Source organism: Aspergillus pseudonomiae (genome assembly GCF_009193645.1).
Source record: "Aspergillus pseudonomiae strain CBS 119388 unplaced genomic scaffold BDV37scaffold_3, whole genome shotgun sequence".
Taxonomy (NCBI): Eukaryota; Fungi; Ascomycota; class Eurotiomycetes; order Eurotiales; family Aspergillaceae; genus Aspergillus; species Aspergillus pseudonomiae.
In genome coordinates, this window is record NW_022475995.1 from 371,063 (window position 1) to 387,345 (window position 16,283).

General features: G+C 48.9%; 6 protein-coding genes across 6 annotated transcripts; 3 read left to right on the forward strand and 3 right to left on the reverse strand.

Moving 5' to 3' along the window:
- Positions 1 to 249: 249 nt before the first annotated feature.
- Positions 250 to 2,607, forward strand: dbp9 (ATP-dependent DNA/RNA helicase). Its single transcript, XM_032080670.1, has 4 exons — positions 250 to 524; positions 583 to 659; positions 729 to 1,207; positions 1,269 to 2,607. The coding sequence occupies exons 1-4, from the start codon at positions 320 to 322 to the stop codon at positions 2,326 to 2,328; spliced, it is 1,821 nt and encodes a 606-aa protein (XP_031946557.1). The 5' UTR covers positions 250 to 319; the 3' UTR covers positions 2,329 to 2,607.
- Positions 2,585 to 4,517, reverse strand: BDV37DRAFT_237034 (uncharacterized protein). The gene has a single exon (XM_032080671.1). It carries the CDS (start codon positions 4,494 to 4,496, stop codon positions 2,760 to 2,762), a length of 1,737 nt encoding a protein of 578 aa, XP_031946558.1. The 5' UTR covers positions 4,497 to 4,517; the 3' UTR covers positions 2,585 to 2,759.
- A 113-nt stretch (positions 4,518 to 4,630) lies between these two features.
- BDV37DRAFT_110108 (tafazzin) lies at positions 4,631 to 6,247 on the reverse strand. Its single transcript, XM_032078360.1, has 4 exons — positions 5,894 to 6,247; positions 5,801 to 5,819; positions 5,599 to 5,709; positions 4,631 to 5,537 (listed from the first exon to the last, which is right to left on the reverse strand). Exons 1-4 carry the CDS (start codon positions 6,105 to 6,107, stop codon positions 4,724 to 4,726), a joined length of 1,158 nt encoding a protein of 385 aa, XP_031946559.1. The 5' UTR covers positions 6,108 to 6,247; the 3' UTR covers positions 4,631 to 4,723.
- Positions 6,248 to 6,383: 136 nt separating this feature from the next.
- Positions 6,384 to 6,983, forward strand: BDV37DRAFT_278207 (mitochondrial 54S ribosomal protein mL60; the record flags this gene model as incomplete). The annotated part of the gene is made up of 3 exons (XM_032085989.1): positions 6,384 to 6,424; positions 6,544 to 6,773; positions 6,931 to 6,983. 3 exons carry the CDS (start codon positions 6,384 to 6,386, stop codon positions 6,981 to 6,983), a joined length of 324 nt encoding a protein of 107 aa, XP_031946560.1.
- A 472-nt stretch (positions 6,984 to 7,455) lies between these two features.
- On the reverse strand, positions 7,456 to 9,624 carry BDV37DRAFT_278208 (uncharacterized protein; the record flags this gene model as incomplete). The annotated part of the gene is made up of 1 exon (XM_032085990.1): positions 7,456 to 9,624. The coding sequence occupies one exon, from the start codon at positions 9,622 to 9,624 to the stop codon at positions 7,456 to 7,458; it is 2,169 nt and encodes a 722-aa protein (XP_031946561.1).
- Positions 9,625 to 14,874: 5,250 nt separating this feature from the next.
- BDV37DRAFT_237046 (uncharacterized protein) lies at positions 14,875 to 16,224 on the forward strand. Its single transcript, XM_032080672.1, has 4 exons — positions 14,875 to 14,897; positions 14,967 to 14,985; positions 15,060 to 15,883; positions 15,957 to 16,224. The coding sequence occupies exons 3-4, from the start codon at positions 15,448 to 15,450 to the stop codon at positions 16,043 to 16,045; spliced, it is 525 nt and encodes a 174-aa protein (XP_031946562.1). The 5' UTR covers positions 14,875 to 14,897; positions 14,967 to 14,985; positions 15,060 to 15,447; the 3' UTR covers positions 16,046 to 16,224.
- The last annotated feature ends 59 nt before the right edge of the window (positions 16,225 to 16,283 follow it).

Here is a 16,283-nt window from a genome sequence, read left to right on the forward strand (position 1 = left end):
TCGGATATAGTGGTCACTATATTTAAATGAGCATTATTTTGCTCCAGCATGCATTGATTGTTATATAGCTCAACCGAGGGCCACGGAAGCATGTTCAGATATGGAGTAAGGCGAGATGGGCAGGCAATGTTTATGATTTCCCAAACTGATATCTGTAGCGGTGGGGCCGAAAAGAAAATACTGCCACCCAAAGTCTCACCGCCCGACAGATTTTCTGAACCGCCCGATGAGGAAAACTTTCAAGCAGATATCTTCACTACCTCAAAAGCCACCCAAACCAAGGACACTCGAAGTTTCTTGGACTTATTTAATCGACACTATGAAGCGGAAGCTTGACGCAAACGATGTTCCCTCTCCGGAGGCCGCAGACAAGAAGGAAAAGAAGGAGGACGACAACGCCGACTTCGAGAGCCTTAACCTGGATCCGCGATTGCGCCAAGCTCTGATCAAAGAGAAATTTACGAAGCCCACACTTGTTCAAGCCAAGGCGATTCCACTGGCGCTTGAGGGAAAGGACATCTTGGGTATGTGTTGCTCTGAATAGCGATCTGTCGGAGATCACCAGGCGCTGATAAGATGCAGCTCGTGCGAAGACCGGATCTGGCAAGACTGCCGCATATGTACTTCCCATTCTGCAGACAATTCTTCAGAAGAAAGCTGTTCGTATACCCTTTATCATGTTTATCTCGAGTTTTCAAGTATAGCCATACTAATCATACGTACTATAGACCGACCCTTCATTGAAAGCAACGACAGGCCTTATCCTCGTCCCCACTCGAGAGCTTGCGGAACAGGTCCAGAATGTTGTCACCACTTTCGCAGCCTTCTGCGGAAAGGATGTACGCTCGGTAAATCTGACACAAAAGGTTTCGGATGCAGTCCAGCGCACTATGTTGGCTGATTACCCCGATCTGGTTGTTTCGACGCCCGCTCGTGTTGTTACCAATCTTGGCAGTTCCGCCTTGTCCCTGGAGAACTTAACACATCTTGTAATTGACGAGGCAGACCTGGTTCTGTCATATGGATACGAGGAAGACATCAATGCCCTGGCCAAGGCTATCCCACGTGGGGTGCAGACTTTCCTCATGAGTGCTACGCTCACTGACGAGGTGGATACTCTGAAGGGTTTGTTCTGTCGGAGCCCTGTAACCTTGAAACTAGAAGACAAGGATGACCAGGGTGCCGGTGTCAGTCAATTTGTTGTCAGGTGAGATTCATGCCAGTTTCGTGGATATTTATGCTTCGGTGGCTAATGTTGTCTGCTCTAGATGCGCGGAAGACGAGAAGTTCCTGTTAACCTATGTCATCTTCAAGCTTCAGCTGATCAAAGGGAAAGTTATTATCTTCGTGGACGATGTCGACCGTTGTTATCGCGTGAAGTTGTTCCTCGAACAATTTGGAATCAAGAGTTGCGTGCTGAACTCGGAATTGCCTATCAACTCCCGTATACACGTCGTTCAGGAGTTCAACAAGGGTGTCTACGATATCCTCATCGCCGCAGACGAGCAAGAGGTAATCGGAGCCCGGAAGTCGAAGAAGTCCAAAGAAACCACCAACGAAGCAGGGTCAAGCGACGAGGATGAGGGAGAGCCGGAAGAGAAGTCCAAGCGCCGCAAGGTATCAGGAAAAGAGAAAGACTACGGAATCTCCCGCGGCATTGACTTCCAAAATGTTGCATGCGTTCTGAACTTCGACCTTCCTTCGACTTCCAAGTCCTACACACACCGAATCGGCCGTACCGGAAGAGCAGGCAAGACCGGCATGGCGCTATCATTCGTCGTCCCCAAGGACCAGCACGGAAAACACAGGCCCACCTCCACCGCAACCTCCAAGCATGACGAGTCCGTCCTCGCGAAGATCGTCAAGCGGCAAGGCAAGCTCGGCCACGAGGTGAAACCATACCACTTCGAAATGAAGCAAGTCGAAGCCTTCCGGTATCGTATGACCGACGCTCTCCGCGCCGTAACACGACTCGCCGTACAGGAAGCCCGCGCTCGGGAAATCCGTCAAGAGCTGATCAAGAGCGAGAAACTCAAGCGCCACTTCGAAGAGAACCCCGAAGAGCTGCGCCAGCTGCGCCATGACGACGAGCTGCGCTCCGCACGTGTCCAACCTCACCTCAAACACATCCCAGAGTACCTGATGCCCGCCAAGGGTAAGAAGGGTCTTTCCAGTGGAGACGTCGGCTTTGTGAGTTTCAGAAAACAAAACGAGAACCGCATCAGGAAAGCAAGAGAGAAGAATCGCGGCAAGGGTAGTGGCCGGAAATTTGCCGGAGTGAAGAAGAAGGTAGATCCGTTAAAGACGTTCAACCGGGGCCGGAAGTAAAAACAGGGATAATCGTTCTGCTTCAAAGAAAATACCATCATGCTGCTCATTTTACTGTACATACTGGTTTGGGAAATGGAAAAGTTACTATCAGCCTTTCAAAACCACACGCCCTCGTCGTATTTGATATCTACACTAGTACAGCTTCTGACTGCTATATGACTATTCTAGCCTGCAGGTATAAACAGACAACCTAAGAGCGCAATCTGTATGCTAATCAGTTCGAATTCTGCAATCCAAGTGACATGAGTGGCTAGGCAGACAGTCAGTGGAGCTACAACAGATAGAACCAGAAATGCATGTACATCAACTGTTAAAAATGACTCTAATTTGATATATACTTGACAGAGCCCTGAAACGGCCTCTGGCTCGCCATATTACCATGGCGTTATTTACTAGTAACGAATGTATCTACAACCGGTTTTATCGCATCAAGGTAGAAGACTCAGATACTCCTTCCCGAGCAATTGTCTAAGGACATCGTCTTCTAACCCTTCTAAACCAAAAGAAAAATGAACCCACTTTCCCTTGCCCGCCTTTCTTGTCCGCTGTACCCGCTGCTGAACTGCTTTTGCAGCTTTCACGGCTTCCCGATACCGTTCCAGCTCCTTCTCGCGACGATACTTGACTCGCTCCACTTCGACGTCCCATGGGAGATCATCAGAATCCGTGGGCTGATCAGGAGACGGAGCATGCATTGAGAATGCTAGAGAACGAGGCACGGAAGATGGCGACGCGTGAGATGAAGATCCAGCGCCATGTTGTCCAGAAGGGGGAAGAGGCAGTAACTCGCTATCATCAATATGAGGAAGCCATCCCGGGCCCAGACGGACAAACTCGATGTCTCTCCATGACCCATTCCATTCCGGACCAGCGATGTACGCCTCACCATCTGGTCCAACGCCATCCCAATTTAGTGCTGGGACCCAGTCGCCACAGCCTTCCAGGTCGAGCCATTTCAGACAGTAAGTTGCGCGGGAGAGCCTCCGCAGGATACCGGCTGCTTCGGCCCAGTTGTTCTCGAATGAGGAATATGCGTCCGTGCCGCCGTAAGCGAAGGTCAGGGACCTTTGCGCTGGGTTTCGTACACTGGCATTAATGGCATTGGGTGTGACTGTTGGGACGGGCCAATGTGCTAATGACAGATGTGTTATGGTCGAGAGGCGGGAGAGGAGGTTGATAAGCGAGTTCCAGTCAGTAGCAGATGGGATTGGGTGTGCTAGCGAGAGATAACGGAGATTTTCAAAGCGCAATCGTTGGGTGAGACCTTTAGGGAGGAGCGTATCTCCGGTGATGGTAGGACTGTCATCATCGTTCATTTCATCGTCCCAGGACGCTGGGATGGGCTTTTTCATAGTATGTTGCATGGCACTGGGTTTCACGGACACGAGCAGTTCGGTAGAGAGTTGTTTCCAGGTAATCCAGCGTCCTAAGGCACCACTTAGATCCAGACGGCTTATCTCCAAGTCATTATCCTGCGATATATCATCTGCCTCAGACCGATGTTTCTCAATCAGCGGTCTTAGACCATGCATCATGCCCCGCAACGGCTGGTCTCTAGCATGAATGCTGATATAGCTGAGCAGCAGCACCTTGATATGACTAGGTAGGAGTGCAAGGAACTCCCCATCATATTCAAGATGCCAGGCCCAATGCAAAGCCATAGATTTCAGCAGCATATGTAGCAGGGTGGTTCTTCGGGGAAATGTCGTCCCCGGGAGGCGATCCAGCCGATATATGATTCTCTCGGTTTCCGCTGCACCAGCTTCTATACCAGTTCCCTCTGGATTCTCATGCGAATAGTTTCCCAGCAACCAGCTCTCAGGTGGCGGTGGTCCAGCGGTCCTTCTCACCCGTCGCCCACCAACTCCGGCGCGGCGGGCATCCGGACGAGGGCGGGGAGGTGGGGTTTCGGGGATCTCTAATAGATTCCGCAGCGAGGGATGGACGGATCGCGGTGCGACTGTCCTGAAAGTAGTTCTGGTGCCATCGTCGGAAGGAGAGCTGGAAACCTGAGTACGGCGGAGATGGCTGATCAGGTCGTTGACGGACGGTTGCTCATTTGCTGACGACCGGAAACGATCATCTCGGGGGCCAGAGGAAGCTAGGGTATGGTGAGCGGTGCTAGCCGGTTTGGTGAAAGTAGACCTATGATGCTTTTTGGGCATCGAGGGATGTGTGAGGGTGGAGGATAGGAGAGAGTTGGAAATGACGCTGAAGTGCGGGACGGCAGCTGTTAAATCTTATCTGATAAATTCGCCCCCACCACTGAGTCACCGAAACCGAGTCGCTTGATGTAACAGTAAGATAGAGCTTGGGCCAAATTTTCTTCTAGTTTGATGATTTACATTTCTGGCTGTCTTTCCGCCTAATATACAGTGACATATGAAGGCCTTCATATATCACGAACCCACGATTCATCATCCATCTTCCCTTCCCGTTTCGGTCCTTCTTGGATCCATGTCTCTACTAGACCTTCCTTTGGATCCTCGTCGGGCAGCCCCCTCGACCGTCTTACATCTAACACAAGGTCCCTAACCTTCTTGGTGACCTCTTTCCGCAGCTCAACTGCCTCCTTTCCGTTAAGAAGCTCGTCGCTCAACACGCCGACGGCGAGGTCGCGAGTCTCCGGAGCTTTCAATTCGGCCTTGGCCTTCAACTCTCGCCATCGCCGCCTCATATCCCCGAACACTGCGTCGGTATCAACCTTCTGTCCGAAGGTGACACTAACGTCCTTCCCTGGTCGTGGGAGGAACCGTGGAAATTCTCGGCTCTCATGCATGACTTGATCAAACCCTTCTACCCACATAGGGACGACGTCAGGGCATTCATTGGTTTCTAGAATCAGTCGAGCAACACCCCATTTGAAATAGCGCATTGTCTTGTTCGGTGCCTGGTGGATTTTGCCTTCCGGGAAAATGTGGACCCAGGAGTAAGAGTTGCAAGAGAATGCGGATGGAGCCAGATGCGAATCTTCTCCGTTGGTGGTGTACGCCATGGGAAGGTCGGAAAAGGGATCGACGCAGACGTTCTGTAGGCTCCAGTGTTGTCGCTCGGGTCGGGCTTTGTGAGCGTTAACGGGGAAGGGTCCTTTCGATAACAATCGGATCGCCTGGGTTACGGCCGGTTGTGCGACACCACCGTACGGTGAGTGTGCGAGCCGATGGGTGGGCAGAACCTGACCCATGGTGAAGAATAGGGATAAGGGCCTTTCAATCCGTCGTTGTTAGCTGAGATTTTCGATGCGGGAAATCGAAAACAAAGCCATACCTGCCCTGAAAGCAGATATCATGACTGCCAAACCCCCATCTTCTGTTCCAGTTCGAGAAACCAAAATTGTATCGCAATGGTAGGAAACCCCACATGATCGGATCATCCATACTGCTCGTTAGCGGCCACGGTCAGTGTACTCTTCTTTGTCGCGAGTAATCAGGTCGCCTCGGCCATTTTGAGGCGCATCGTACGTACGTACACGCTGATATGGTTGGAAACTGTAGTAAAATAGTGAGATTAGCCATCGATCGTCAGACCATTGTTGAAAGACAATGAACGGCGGGAATAGTACCTGTGAGTAGGCCTCTGTTTCTCTGTGACGGATCACTTCGAGAGTCGAGTAACTCCAAGAACGAATCGAGGCCGTTGACCTCGGGACGACTCAGCGTATACAAAAACGAGCGGCATAGCGCAGCGACACCAAAGACTGTCACCGAGGACATGACCCTCCAGGGTAAGGAGGGACAGTCCCCTGTTGCACCGGAATCCCTTTCGCCCGACATCATGAAGTTATTGAAACCCCATGAAAATAATTGCGACGCTTCGAGCCTGGCGGGGAAGAAGGACGGAAGGAAAAGAAAACAGGGACGGGGTAAAAAAGAGGACCCCGGATCATCGGCGTGTAAGCAGTTGGCATCTTCATTGGTTTTTTATTTTAATCCGCGGAGGTCGGACGACGCACGGACCATGTAAACCTGACCTCAGAACGGGATTTTCGCCCGAGACTACACCTTTAGACACTTGCCCTTTGTTATCGCAACCCAGATTCCGTGGCACACAAGATGTTCAAAGCGTCTTCTCCTCTTTTCTCAGGTCTTCTTTGGTATGTAACCCAATTAGTCCTCGTGAACTCTCCGAATCCGCTGCAGTTGCCCCTCCCCGAACGTCTTCGTCAAGGACGTCCAGCTTGAATTCTAACCATCTCTTCTTATTCCATAATAGGAAGATCCCATGGCGAATCTCGCAGCCCCAGAAGGCTCGCCAGAGGAAACGCCTTCGCACTGTCGATCGTGTGGTAGACACCATCAGCGCAGCCCTTGCCCGTAACGGGCAGAAGGCGCGATCCGTCGACCGGTGGTATCGGGAAATGCCTCGCGAGGAGGAGATGCTGCCCAAGGATAAATACACTCTCTTCGACAAGAAGGAAAAGACATACCGCAAAGGCATTCATAGTACGTTACCCCTTATCCTCCGTCTTTTGATCGTGCAATCCCTCTTCACCTTAAATGTCACATCCTTGGCCTGGCGAGCGCGAAGAGGAAAACCAGAATAGAATGGAAAGCAAGATATTGGGATATGTGACTCTGTAGCTGATATCTTATGCAACAGAGCTGCCGAAATGGACACGAGTCAGCCAGCGCGTGAACCCTCCCGGTTTCTAAACAGTTGCTTGGAGCACTATCTCGAAGCAATTCGATGCGAACACTGCCACCAGGCTTTCGGGGCCGAACATTGCGAGTAAATACTGGGATTCATATTGTACGATACACCTTGGCGCTTGTTGGCCATGTTTTCTCATGAGAGAGCGTCTTAAACTAGAAAACGGATACACGAGGGATTACCGGAGTTTTGGCAACTGGGCAAATCGCACCATGACTGTTGAATTTCCTTGTTTAGTTACAATCATAGTTACTTTTAGTCTCGAGCGCATGTATAATTACTTGGTTTGTTTCCACAGGTTTACCTGTACATCCACCATTCAGTAAGAACCGGGCGCCACTGCACTGAAATGGCAAGCAAAAGGGCGAACATCACCTGGTGGGATATTTTAATCAGGATATGGTAGGAGAAAAGCTGAGTATCGTTACCTGTATGGTAAAATTGCTGTTTCCCACCTAGCGAACCGCCCTAAGGCTATTGTTGAGGTGGAGTCATCGGCTTAGATTTGCTGGCGATACGCTTTCTCCGAGTGAGACCGACTGCAACTTGCTTTGCTCTAGTTCTGTTGGCCCTTCCTTCATGAATTGCCTTGCGGATGCGATACCCACGGCGGATATTTTGCCAGTCCTCTAATCTTTCTTGCCAGCCGGCCCCTCCTTCATAGTATGTGGCATTTTGTCTGGCTGACAGCTGATATCCTTGTGGCGGCTTCCGAATTAACCAACAGGCTGGGTCGATGTATCCATCCGGAGGATCATCAGCAGAGTCGTCGTATAATTCTAATCGTTTGACAAGGTCTCTCAGCCCCGATGCTCTTCTGTTTCGGTTGACAGCTATTCTCCATGATTCGATCCGCGGCGTGTTGGCAACTTTACGAGTGACTTCAGGATACTTACGCGTAGGATTCTGAGACATTGGGGAGGGTGTGTTGAATCTAGGATCCCCGAACTGCAGCTTTGCATCGATAGGGGCACGCGATGCAGGGTCATAAACGATCCAAGTCCGAATATTAAGCCAATGGTTGGGAAGTAAGGGAAAGTGAAACGGTCTTCGACCCGGAATAAGTTGTTGAGAGAGCCATCCGAGTCTTCGGTCCAAGCCGTCTATCAGTATGATCTCCCAACTGCTCAAATGCCTCAATGGAATAGTAAATTGTGCGGACGTTGTTCCAAGCATGTTGGCCTTCTTCTTACTCTGGGGTCCTCCTTCTTTATCACTTCTCTGAGACCGTATTGATTTTTGTAGTCGTGTAGATGGACACTGGAATCTATCAAATTGAACGTGGTTTGGATGCTTAGAAACGGAAAGAGTAGTCTGCGACTGGCATCGATCTTGCCTGAACAGCATTGTTGTCGGTTGCCGGGCTTTGGTAGTGCTGACTTTTGCTTTGTAGCTTATCACACTAGCTCTTTCCACACGACGTTTCTGAGTGCCGGAGATACTAAGGCCACTCGAATCACTTAATGAGCTCCAACCTGCGGTAGTCCTGTCTTCATTTATCATTCTAGCGAGAGTCGTGCGATGGGACGAGAACTCAGTCAGCAACTCGGACCTGGGACTCCCTGGAGGAACTGGAAATCGATGCTTGCTATATTTCCCACACTCTGGGACATTCAATCCCATCCGGGCAGACCAAATCTGGTATTTGCGTGAATATATCAATGCTCGAAGATTCCTTGATTTTCGGTGATGGTCTGTGGGTCTCTGCGAGTTCGACGAGCCTTCAGAGCGTTTTCCCACTCTCCGAAAGGTAATCTTGAGATCCGACAGACGAGGAAGGGAGTGGTTAGGTTTTGCTAAAGGATCGTTATTTGAGATATAGAAAACGATGTCTTTTCTTGTAAGAACGCAAGCAGACTGATCCAAGGAGAGGAACCTTTTATGATTGAGCGAGCGCGCCGAGGGTCTGCCTGCTTGAATAGTACAGTATTTAAAAGCCATTGTAGATTGCTTTGCTCGGGTCGCAGGTGCCACACATCGCAGATCATCCTTGAACAACTCTTTTACAGAGGAGAGTCTCCTGCGCTGTCTCCTCGGTAGTTTGTATCTTTCAAGACAAGTGTTGACCATTTGATCCGATTGCAGAACTCCGGCCATATTTGGGGAAGAGCACGACCCGGCGCCCTGGCCTGACCTAAAGGCGTGTCCACAGGGACTGCGGATAGCATTTGCTGTTGTAGGTTTGCGCTTTTTGAGATGTCTTCTCCAATGTTGCTGGCACATTGAGTCCTGCTTGCATGCTTCCAGCTCTGTATGGTTAGAGCTCCACCAAATCGAACAATAACTATTCTTCGCTGAGCTCCATGTGGCCCATTGTCGGACCTTCGCGAAACATTGTTTTACTATGGACGTTTTGGCCTTTCGACGTTGTAGTGGCACCCACCCGTACCAGGCCTTTACGTAGCGACGTGCAGGGCTGTTTCCTCCTCCAATGACCTTTTCCTTCGTGAAACGACGGAAGAAATTTCCAAGCTTCCAGATTAGAACGGCAACAACAAAGATGCAGAATGTCCCAGTGAAGAGCTCGAGAACAGCCTTGAGTGTAATGTTCTTTGGCCCTGATATAGGGATGGGGGGTGCGCCTCTAATTGGAGGGTAATAGCCAGGTACAGTATGAGAGAGTCGGGAAAGGACCGGTGCCATCGAAGGGACCTTCAATGATCATCCTGATAACAATATGGGAATAGAAGTGAAGCCGCTGTGGGATTTGTCGAGAGAGAACAACTACTAGTCAGCCGTGAGGAACATGTGAGAGCCGCAAGAGGAAGGCACGACTGAAGTCGGGTCGATTGCCTCACCCTAGAACAAACGTAGCCCTGCTTTGGCAAGTTGTGTTCTCCGAAATGGCAAGTTATGGATGACCTCGCTCGAAGACCAGCCAATCAGGTGAGAATGCTTCATACATTAAAGGAAACCCATGTTCAAAAGGATCCATTCTGATGGCATTTCCTTACTAATATGAGTACCAGGACTCTCATATCAGTATACACCCTTTAGCACTCACCATCTGTGCAATCAATAGTGCAACCATCGACATGAAAATTGAACAACCATGCTCCTCACTTCCCTCTTGTGTCGCTATATAGGTACAATACGGACCATACTCATCATTCGCGGGCCCTGCTTAAATCCCATGGAGACATTTCTGGAGCTTCATACTTGTTCATATACACAAGGTACTTCCTTCACTCAAATATCAGATAACTCGATGCATGCATGATTTGGGTCCTTGTGAAAGCAGGATGTGATATATGACCCCATGGCTCATTCAAGTATTCAGGGCCAGCGCTTCCCACAAGCTAGGTTCACGACCGATACAGTGATGCGATGCGTATCACTCCAAAAAATGCCCAGTCTACAGGGAATCATCTGCCTGGAAACACATTCGTGCCCACCCGAAGAGCGATACTCCCTTGCTTAACGATCCGGAACTCTACCCTGCATCCCCAAAGGACATGTAACCCTAACAACACCAAGCGAGGCCGACCATTCTAGGATTCAACACACTCTGCCTCGTAGTTTCTCTGAGATGACACCGAAAGATTAGGATACACTGTTGCAATTTTACCAGACCGGGTCGTCGCACGACTCCATGAATATACGGCTTCCGGAAATTTTGACGGCATGAAATATTTACATACGTATGTTGCATGTGACATCGTTTGGAATTTGGCTTTGGCGGGCCATTTTACAGTCTTTTAGACAGCTACTATAATCCCGGGTGGAGGCTTCTCTGCCCACTTTCCCGTCTGCCATTCTCACCAGGCTACTTTTCATACTTTCGAATACATTGCTCAGGGAGATTTCTCCAGAACTATTGAGTAAAATCATAAACAAATGCTTTAATTTCGCTTAGCAAAGTTGATTTCATCATCTTCTGAGTCAGGAGACATATCTGCCGGACTTAATGATATATATTCTTGCAGGAAATAATGAGCGGGGAATGAGTAAGTCAGGATAACCACTGTGGAAAGTGGACAATAGCTTTCCAGGATGCACATCTTCTCTCGCTAAACGTCCCACAGTACACAAAAGATTGCCTGGAAAATGTATCAGTTACACCTCCTGTACGATATCTACATATAGCATGCCTACTCAACTTGTCGGGCTAGCCTTGCGTATACAGAAACGCTGTTGGCTTTAACGACAGAATTGATGAATTAATATGGTTCTTGAGTCAAAATGGCATAACTGGAGCGATCTAATTTCTTTTGCGATGGCGAAATTGTCACCCGTCTGTCGATATCTAGATGTTACTGTCTACGAACCACCTGGCAGACAGACACTATGCTCCAATGATAGGCTTACGAGTTTTGGAAACGTTCAATCATTTCTAGTTCGCCATCAGGGTCATCATACTCCTAATTAGATTGTTTGGATAGCCCACACCCATTGGATGAACTATATCGCACCATTGCTTGAAACACCTGGAAAGGAACACCACGATCGCGAATTGCCATCGGTCTTTGTGTGTTTCGGGATCTGTGATAGATGCTTTAATATTTTTTTTTTCTCAGCTTCATGGCATCACTTTCAAGATTTCCAAGTGGCTAATAGAGGTCTTTCTTAGCAGAAAGCGAGTTTCGTGCTTGGATCTGACAAAACAGTCCGTCCACAATTCAGCTTCCGCAACAAATTTTTGCATCCGGAAAATCCTATAAGACGCCAACTATAGCTACGTGTCCCTGTCTTGCCACTGGTTCCGATTTTCCCATCTGCACTATCATTTCTGGAAAAAAGTAAACATTCGGGTGCCGTTCTCTAACCCCAGGCAGAACAATAAATACCCCTGTCTATCCGATCAGTGTTTAAATTAGCCTAAACTGCAAAGCAATCACCATTCGCCCAATCAGCTGGTTTGGTAGTCCTTTTGCCTACTACCTCCGTATTGTTTACTAACCCGATGGTTCATCACAAACAGCCAATCCAAATGCGAACGCCACAGTTATTTATTTTTGCTTTGCCTATTTCGTTGCTCTTTTTGCGGAGAGTTTGGTCTGAGATCTGATCCAGGAATTCTGCGCATCTTCAACGTCAACGTCTTGCTCCCTAGTGTAGCATAATGGAATTCTTGATTTAGTGGCCACCACTACAGGATCAAATCAAGGAATTGTATCAATGGTGTGTGACCAGGGTTCAGAAAAAAACAGGTTCAACAGTAAAGTGAAATCCTTCGCAATGACTAAGTGGGTCCGCATGGACCATGTGTGGTAATGGAAATAACTGGGATATGGAAGATGAAGCAGTCTACCTAGTATCCTTTGCGACATGACAAAACAGGCAATGCATCGGCTCAGGGACACTCTGTTCACCTGATGTCAGATACTAAAGAATCGGCTTGTCGCCACCTGCGTACGCGCGGTTAGGAGCAGGTATAACGTTTACAGTTAGGAGCAGATCGAGATAGCACCTGCATAAGATATAGTTCGCCGATCTTGGATCTCTAGGCATTAGTTGGGTAAAGCGTCATTTACCAAGGATGGAATGGCTAATCACGTCATCAGATGCTCAACTTCCGGCCAACACCGCGAAAAAGAAAAGAAGAGGAGGAAAAGGGAAGGGATGAGCATCCTAGCAATGGAAGGAGGTGTTCGAATCTTGAGACGTTGAGTACGGCAACACAGAAGGAGAATTCCTTGGTGAGAATGGGAGATTGGGTAGCATCTAGGATTCCAGATGGGGAGGTCTTAGCGGCACTTGGATACATAATTGACCAAGTAAGGGTCCGCATAGATTGATCCAGATGTTAGCGCTGGACAAGACCAACTCCAATCAGTTTCTCACCGACAACCAGGCAGTTATGTTGAGTGAACTGATTCAGCAAGGAGTGTGATGGTTGTTGGTGATGGCCCTGATGGGATAGTGAATCCTCAATAGTTCACCGCCACAGAACCAACGTTGATCAATAGTCTAAGCCACCTGTGGCTAGTGGATCACGGACCAATCATATGAGAGTGCTCTCACATGGTTGAGGGCCGATTCACATGAAAAATCTGATGGATCTTGCATGCTCTGCAGGCAGACGCAAAATACGGTCCGAAAGTCGGTACAGGAAAAAGCAAAGACCTCTATGTGCGTGGCATGTTCCGCTACACTGGGGACCAAGAACCGCCAACCGGGTAACACAGGCTTGAGACCGATCTGCAGCCTATGCCTTACTTTTACCCCTGTCTGGACATGGTAACAGTCTTGGCCCGGAATACAGAAGCTATCCATCCGATCATGATTCATGGTGTTAGATGACAGTGATTGAAGAGGCCACTAGACGCGCCATCCCCGTTTTACCGCTTCGCTCCCTGCTTTTTTTGCGCTTGTGCGCCATACTGATCGCCCAAGTTCCACTCTACCAGATCGCTATCCTTGTTTGCATACGGTTGCTGGTGGATCCTTTTACTCAATCACGAGGTTATGCAACCAGGAATTTTAGCAAAGCAACTTCTTGGCCTTGAGCAATGTAGCTATGCCGGTAACCACGGCAAAGTGAGTAGAGAAGGATCCCGTCTAGACTTTTGTGTAGATCAGACAGCAAAATCGATGATTGGTCGATCTAGACAACACAAGGTGAAGGACCTGCAGCCACAAACAACCTCGTGGGGACCCACCGATTGTTGGTGTGATCAGATCCACGGATCTCAAAAATGGGGCTGGGAAGATGTGGCCAGTCAAGGCAACAGTACATGGTCACTTGGAAGGTTTGCAATCCAACCCTATAAAGTTTGGCTTAGAGATGGTGTTTTCCCGGCTGCCTGGTTAGCATAGTTCATGAGGCTGAGGTGGAGATCCTTCGGCATTCACCCTGTGGCTTGTATCCCCTCCTAACCTAAACAGGCAGATGATGTGGCGAAGTTGTTGAGGCGGGTGTCCGCCGGACCCACTTTCATTGTTCCTCTTTCAGTATTCTCACTTGAACTCCGTCGCTTGTTCCGTTCCAACCCTCCTGTTTCTTTCACAGATGAAGACTTTGTACTGGTCGCATCCCATATCTTCCGTTCTAGGCCCTTCGCTTTCATTCTGTGGGTACGGCCTTGGAACCTTCATCTCCTCAAAGAGGATGCATCCATTGGGCCGGGATCCATACCTGATCATCATGATTTTTCTACACGAAGAGAATGGGCTAGGTCCTGCATATCAGCCACTGCACAGGCTCTGCTCGCCTACTTGTAGTGTGATGGCACAATTGCCGCTTAGGCCACAGCTCCAACAAGAGAACATGTCGGTATGATTGGGAAGCATTGACACGGTAATTTAGTGCGTATTTTCAGTGCCGCTGCTGCATATCCAGGATCGAGATCGGGAATCTACTGTTAGGGAGATAATAGAAAGCGATGGAAACCATTCCCGGTTATTTCAAGATCCTTGAGCTTCACCGATGTGGTCGATCGATGCAAGGAGCTCGATTTGAAGATCCTAGCTCCTTTGCCTGGCAGCTAAACGGCAAGGAACATCTCGCAACAATCTCTTTGCGCAGTAAGTGGGTCTAGAAAGGAGGAAGGAAAAGGGAAAAGCAGTGAATAATTCCCCGAAGTTTACGGAAGTAAGCTCACATTCCAATCACATTGAACGAAAGGAGCTCATGGGAAAGGCCACCGAAAAAGAAAAATAAATCAAACAGAAAAAAAAAAACTGTGGATCAGCGACCCAATGGCCTTGAATTTCGGAAGCGCTTAGCGTGGTCACCAAATCCCTAATCTTGTTGCATATCCCGCGACGGATCTGATCGAACTTAACAACAATCATTGGAAAGTTGTTCATTGGGACATGTCTCATTGCACTTTGCCTTCTAGGCAAGAAAGAAGCAAACTCAATTCGACCATGGTACAACAAACTTAGATCACCTCTGATCTCATTGTTGACGCGTAATAATAAGACAGCAGCAGAAGGAAAGATAAAATTGCGGGAAACGTAAAAATAAGAACGTGCGTCAACCAGAAATCAATAGTCAGAGCCCACATTCCGGGAGTCCCCCACCAACGTCCTTTATGCAGAATCTTGCAGGTCTTATCGGTGCGAACCCTACCAAACCCTAACCATTCCGACATCCCCTCCCCATACTGTCCGGATCTTATTTCGCTCTACAGATCGGCGTCATTTGGTCATTCAGATCTATCGATCTCTAGTCTCCTGTGGTGGCAAACATGCGGAGTTCATTAGAGTAACCATGGTTTCATTTCACATTGCATCTATATTACTGCCTATTATATGCGGAGCTCTTTTGGGTCAGAGGTATATGAATATGTTATGGAAGCCAGGAATCTTCTTACCTCATCCAATTCCAACATTCTCCTAATCAGCGTTGTCTCGTTCAATATAGTGTCAATTGCTTATTACTCCTCGCAAGGTGCATGTTCCTTTGTGCTGTGCCATTGATTCCTTTGTCCTCCAATCACACTTATATCGGCCCTAGATAAAGGGACAGTACCCCACTGTCAATCTCTTCTGCGGTCGTCGTGAGAAGGATAGCCCATTATGGTCCAAAGCGCTGCAAGAACGAGCTCCGGTAGTTCCAGTCGTGAATACGGCATCACATTCGAATGTGCGCCTCCCTCAGCCGTTCGTCCCGGCGTTCCCTTGACCCTACCGGTGATCGTTGCGGTTCGACCTGTCGGTGCCCCCAGAGACAGTTCTGTGCAACAGTTGGTCGTGAATGTGTCGCTACGAAATGAGTCAGGAACCGCGGCTTGTCCCGGACTGACCGGCACATTGACGTCGAGTGTGCGCAGCCGTCATGGAAACACTACGGCTGGGTTTGGAAGATTCAGCCGGCTCACCATCGGGCAGCCAGGACGATATCGATTGCGAGTAATGTTGGGCGCTGCTTCCGCCAGTGGAGTGACGACGCGAGATTATATTGATTCGGGCGTCATTGAGGTTCATGCCGGTGCTCCGGCAGTTCAGCGGCCAAGTAAGTTGACAACTTCATCTCTGGCACCTCATGTTCTTCTGGGAAGGGTTCTTAATAGCTAACTCTCTTAAAGCTCCATCACAGGTCACAAAACTCCAAAGCCTGATCCCAGAGAACATAGACCTGTCGGCAGGCGAGATTGCAGCCTGGCAGCAAGCTTAATCCAACAGCCCCCCATTGCATCGGACTACAGGGAGTGAGAGGAGTTACATTGGATTTCGGTCTAGCATTCTCATCTTTTCAGGGGCGTTGCTTGGGAGCATGGATATATGGTAATAGCGACATAGAGGGGTTTTTCTTTAGTATTTCTCCGCGGTAAACGGTCTAGAGGGACAATTGCGTCCTACACCCGTCCTTTTCCCCGTCCGGTTCCTCAATGATAGAATTAGTAATTTTCTTG

Coding starts and splice junctions, on each gene's coding strand:
- dbp9 (XM_032080670.1), top strand. CDS start 320: ATGAAGCGGAAGCTTGACGCAAACGATGTTCCCTCTCCGGAGGCCGCA. Junction 660..728: donor CAATTCTTCAGAAGAAAGCT/GTTCGTATACCC, acceptor TACGTACTATAG/ACCGACCCTTCATTGAAAGC. Junction 1,208..1,268: donor GTCAGTCAATTTGTTGTCAG/GTGAGATTCATG, acceptor TGTCTGCTCTAG/ATGCGCGGAAGACGAGAAGT.
- BDV37DRAFT_237034 (XM_032080671.1), bottom strand. CDS start 4,496: ATGCCCAAAAAGCATCATAGGTCTACTTTCACCAAACCGGCTAGCACC.
- BDV37DRAFT_110108 (XM_032078360.1), bottom strand. CDS start 6,107: ATGATGTCGGGCGAAAGGGATTCCGGTGCAACAGGGGACTGTCCCTCC. Junction 5,538..5,598: donor GATATCTGCTTTCAGGGCAG/GTATGGCTTTGT, acceptor ACGGATTGAAAG/GCCCTTATCCCTATTCTTCA.
- BDV37DRAFT_237046 (XM_032080672.1), top strand. CDS start 15,448: ATGGTCCAAAGCGCTGCAAGAACGAGCTCCGGTAGTTCCAGTCGTGAA. Junction 15,884..15,956: donor TCCGGCAGTTCAGCGGCCAA/GTAAGTTGACAA, acceptor ACTCTCTTAAAG/CTCCATCACAGGTCACAAAA.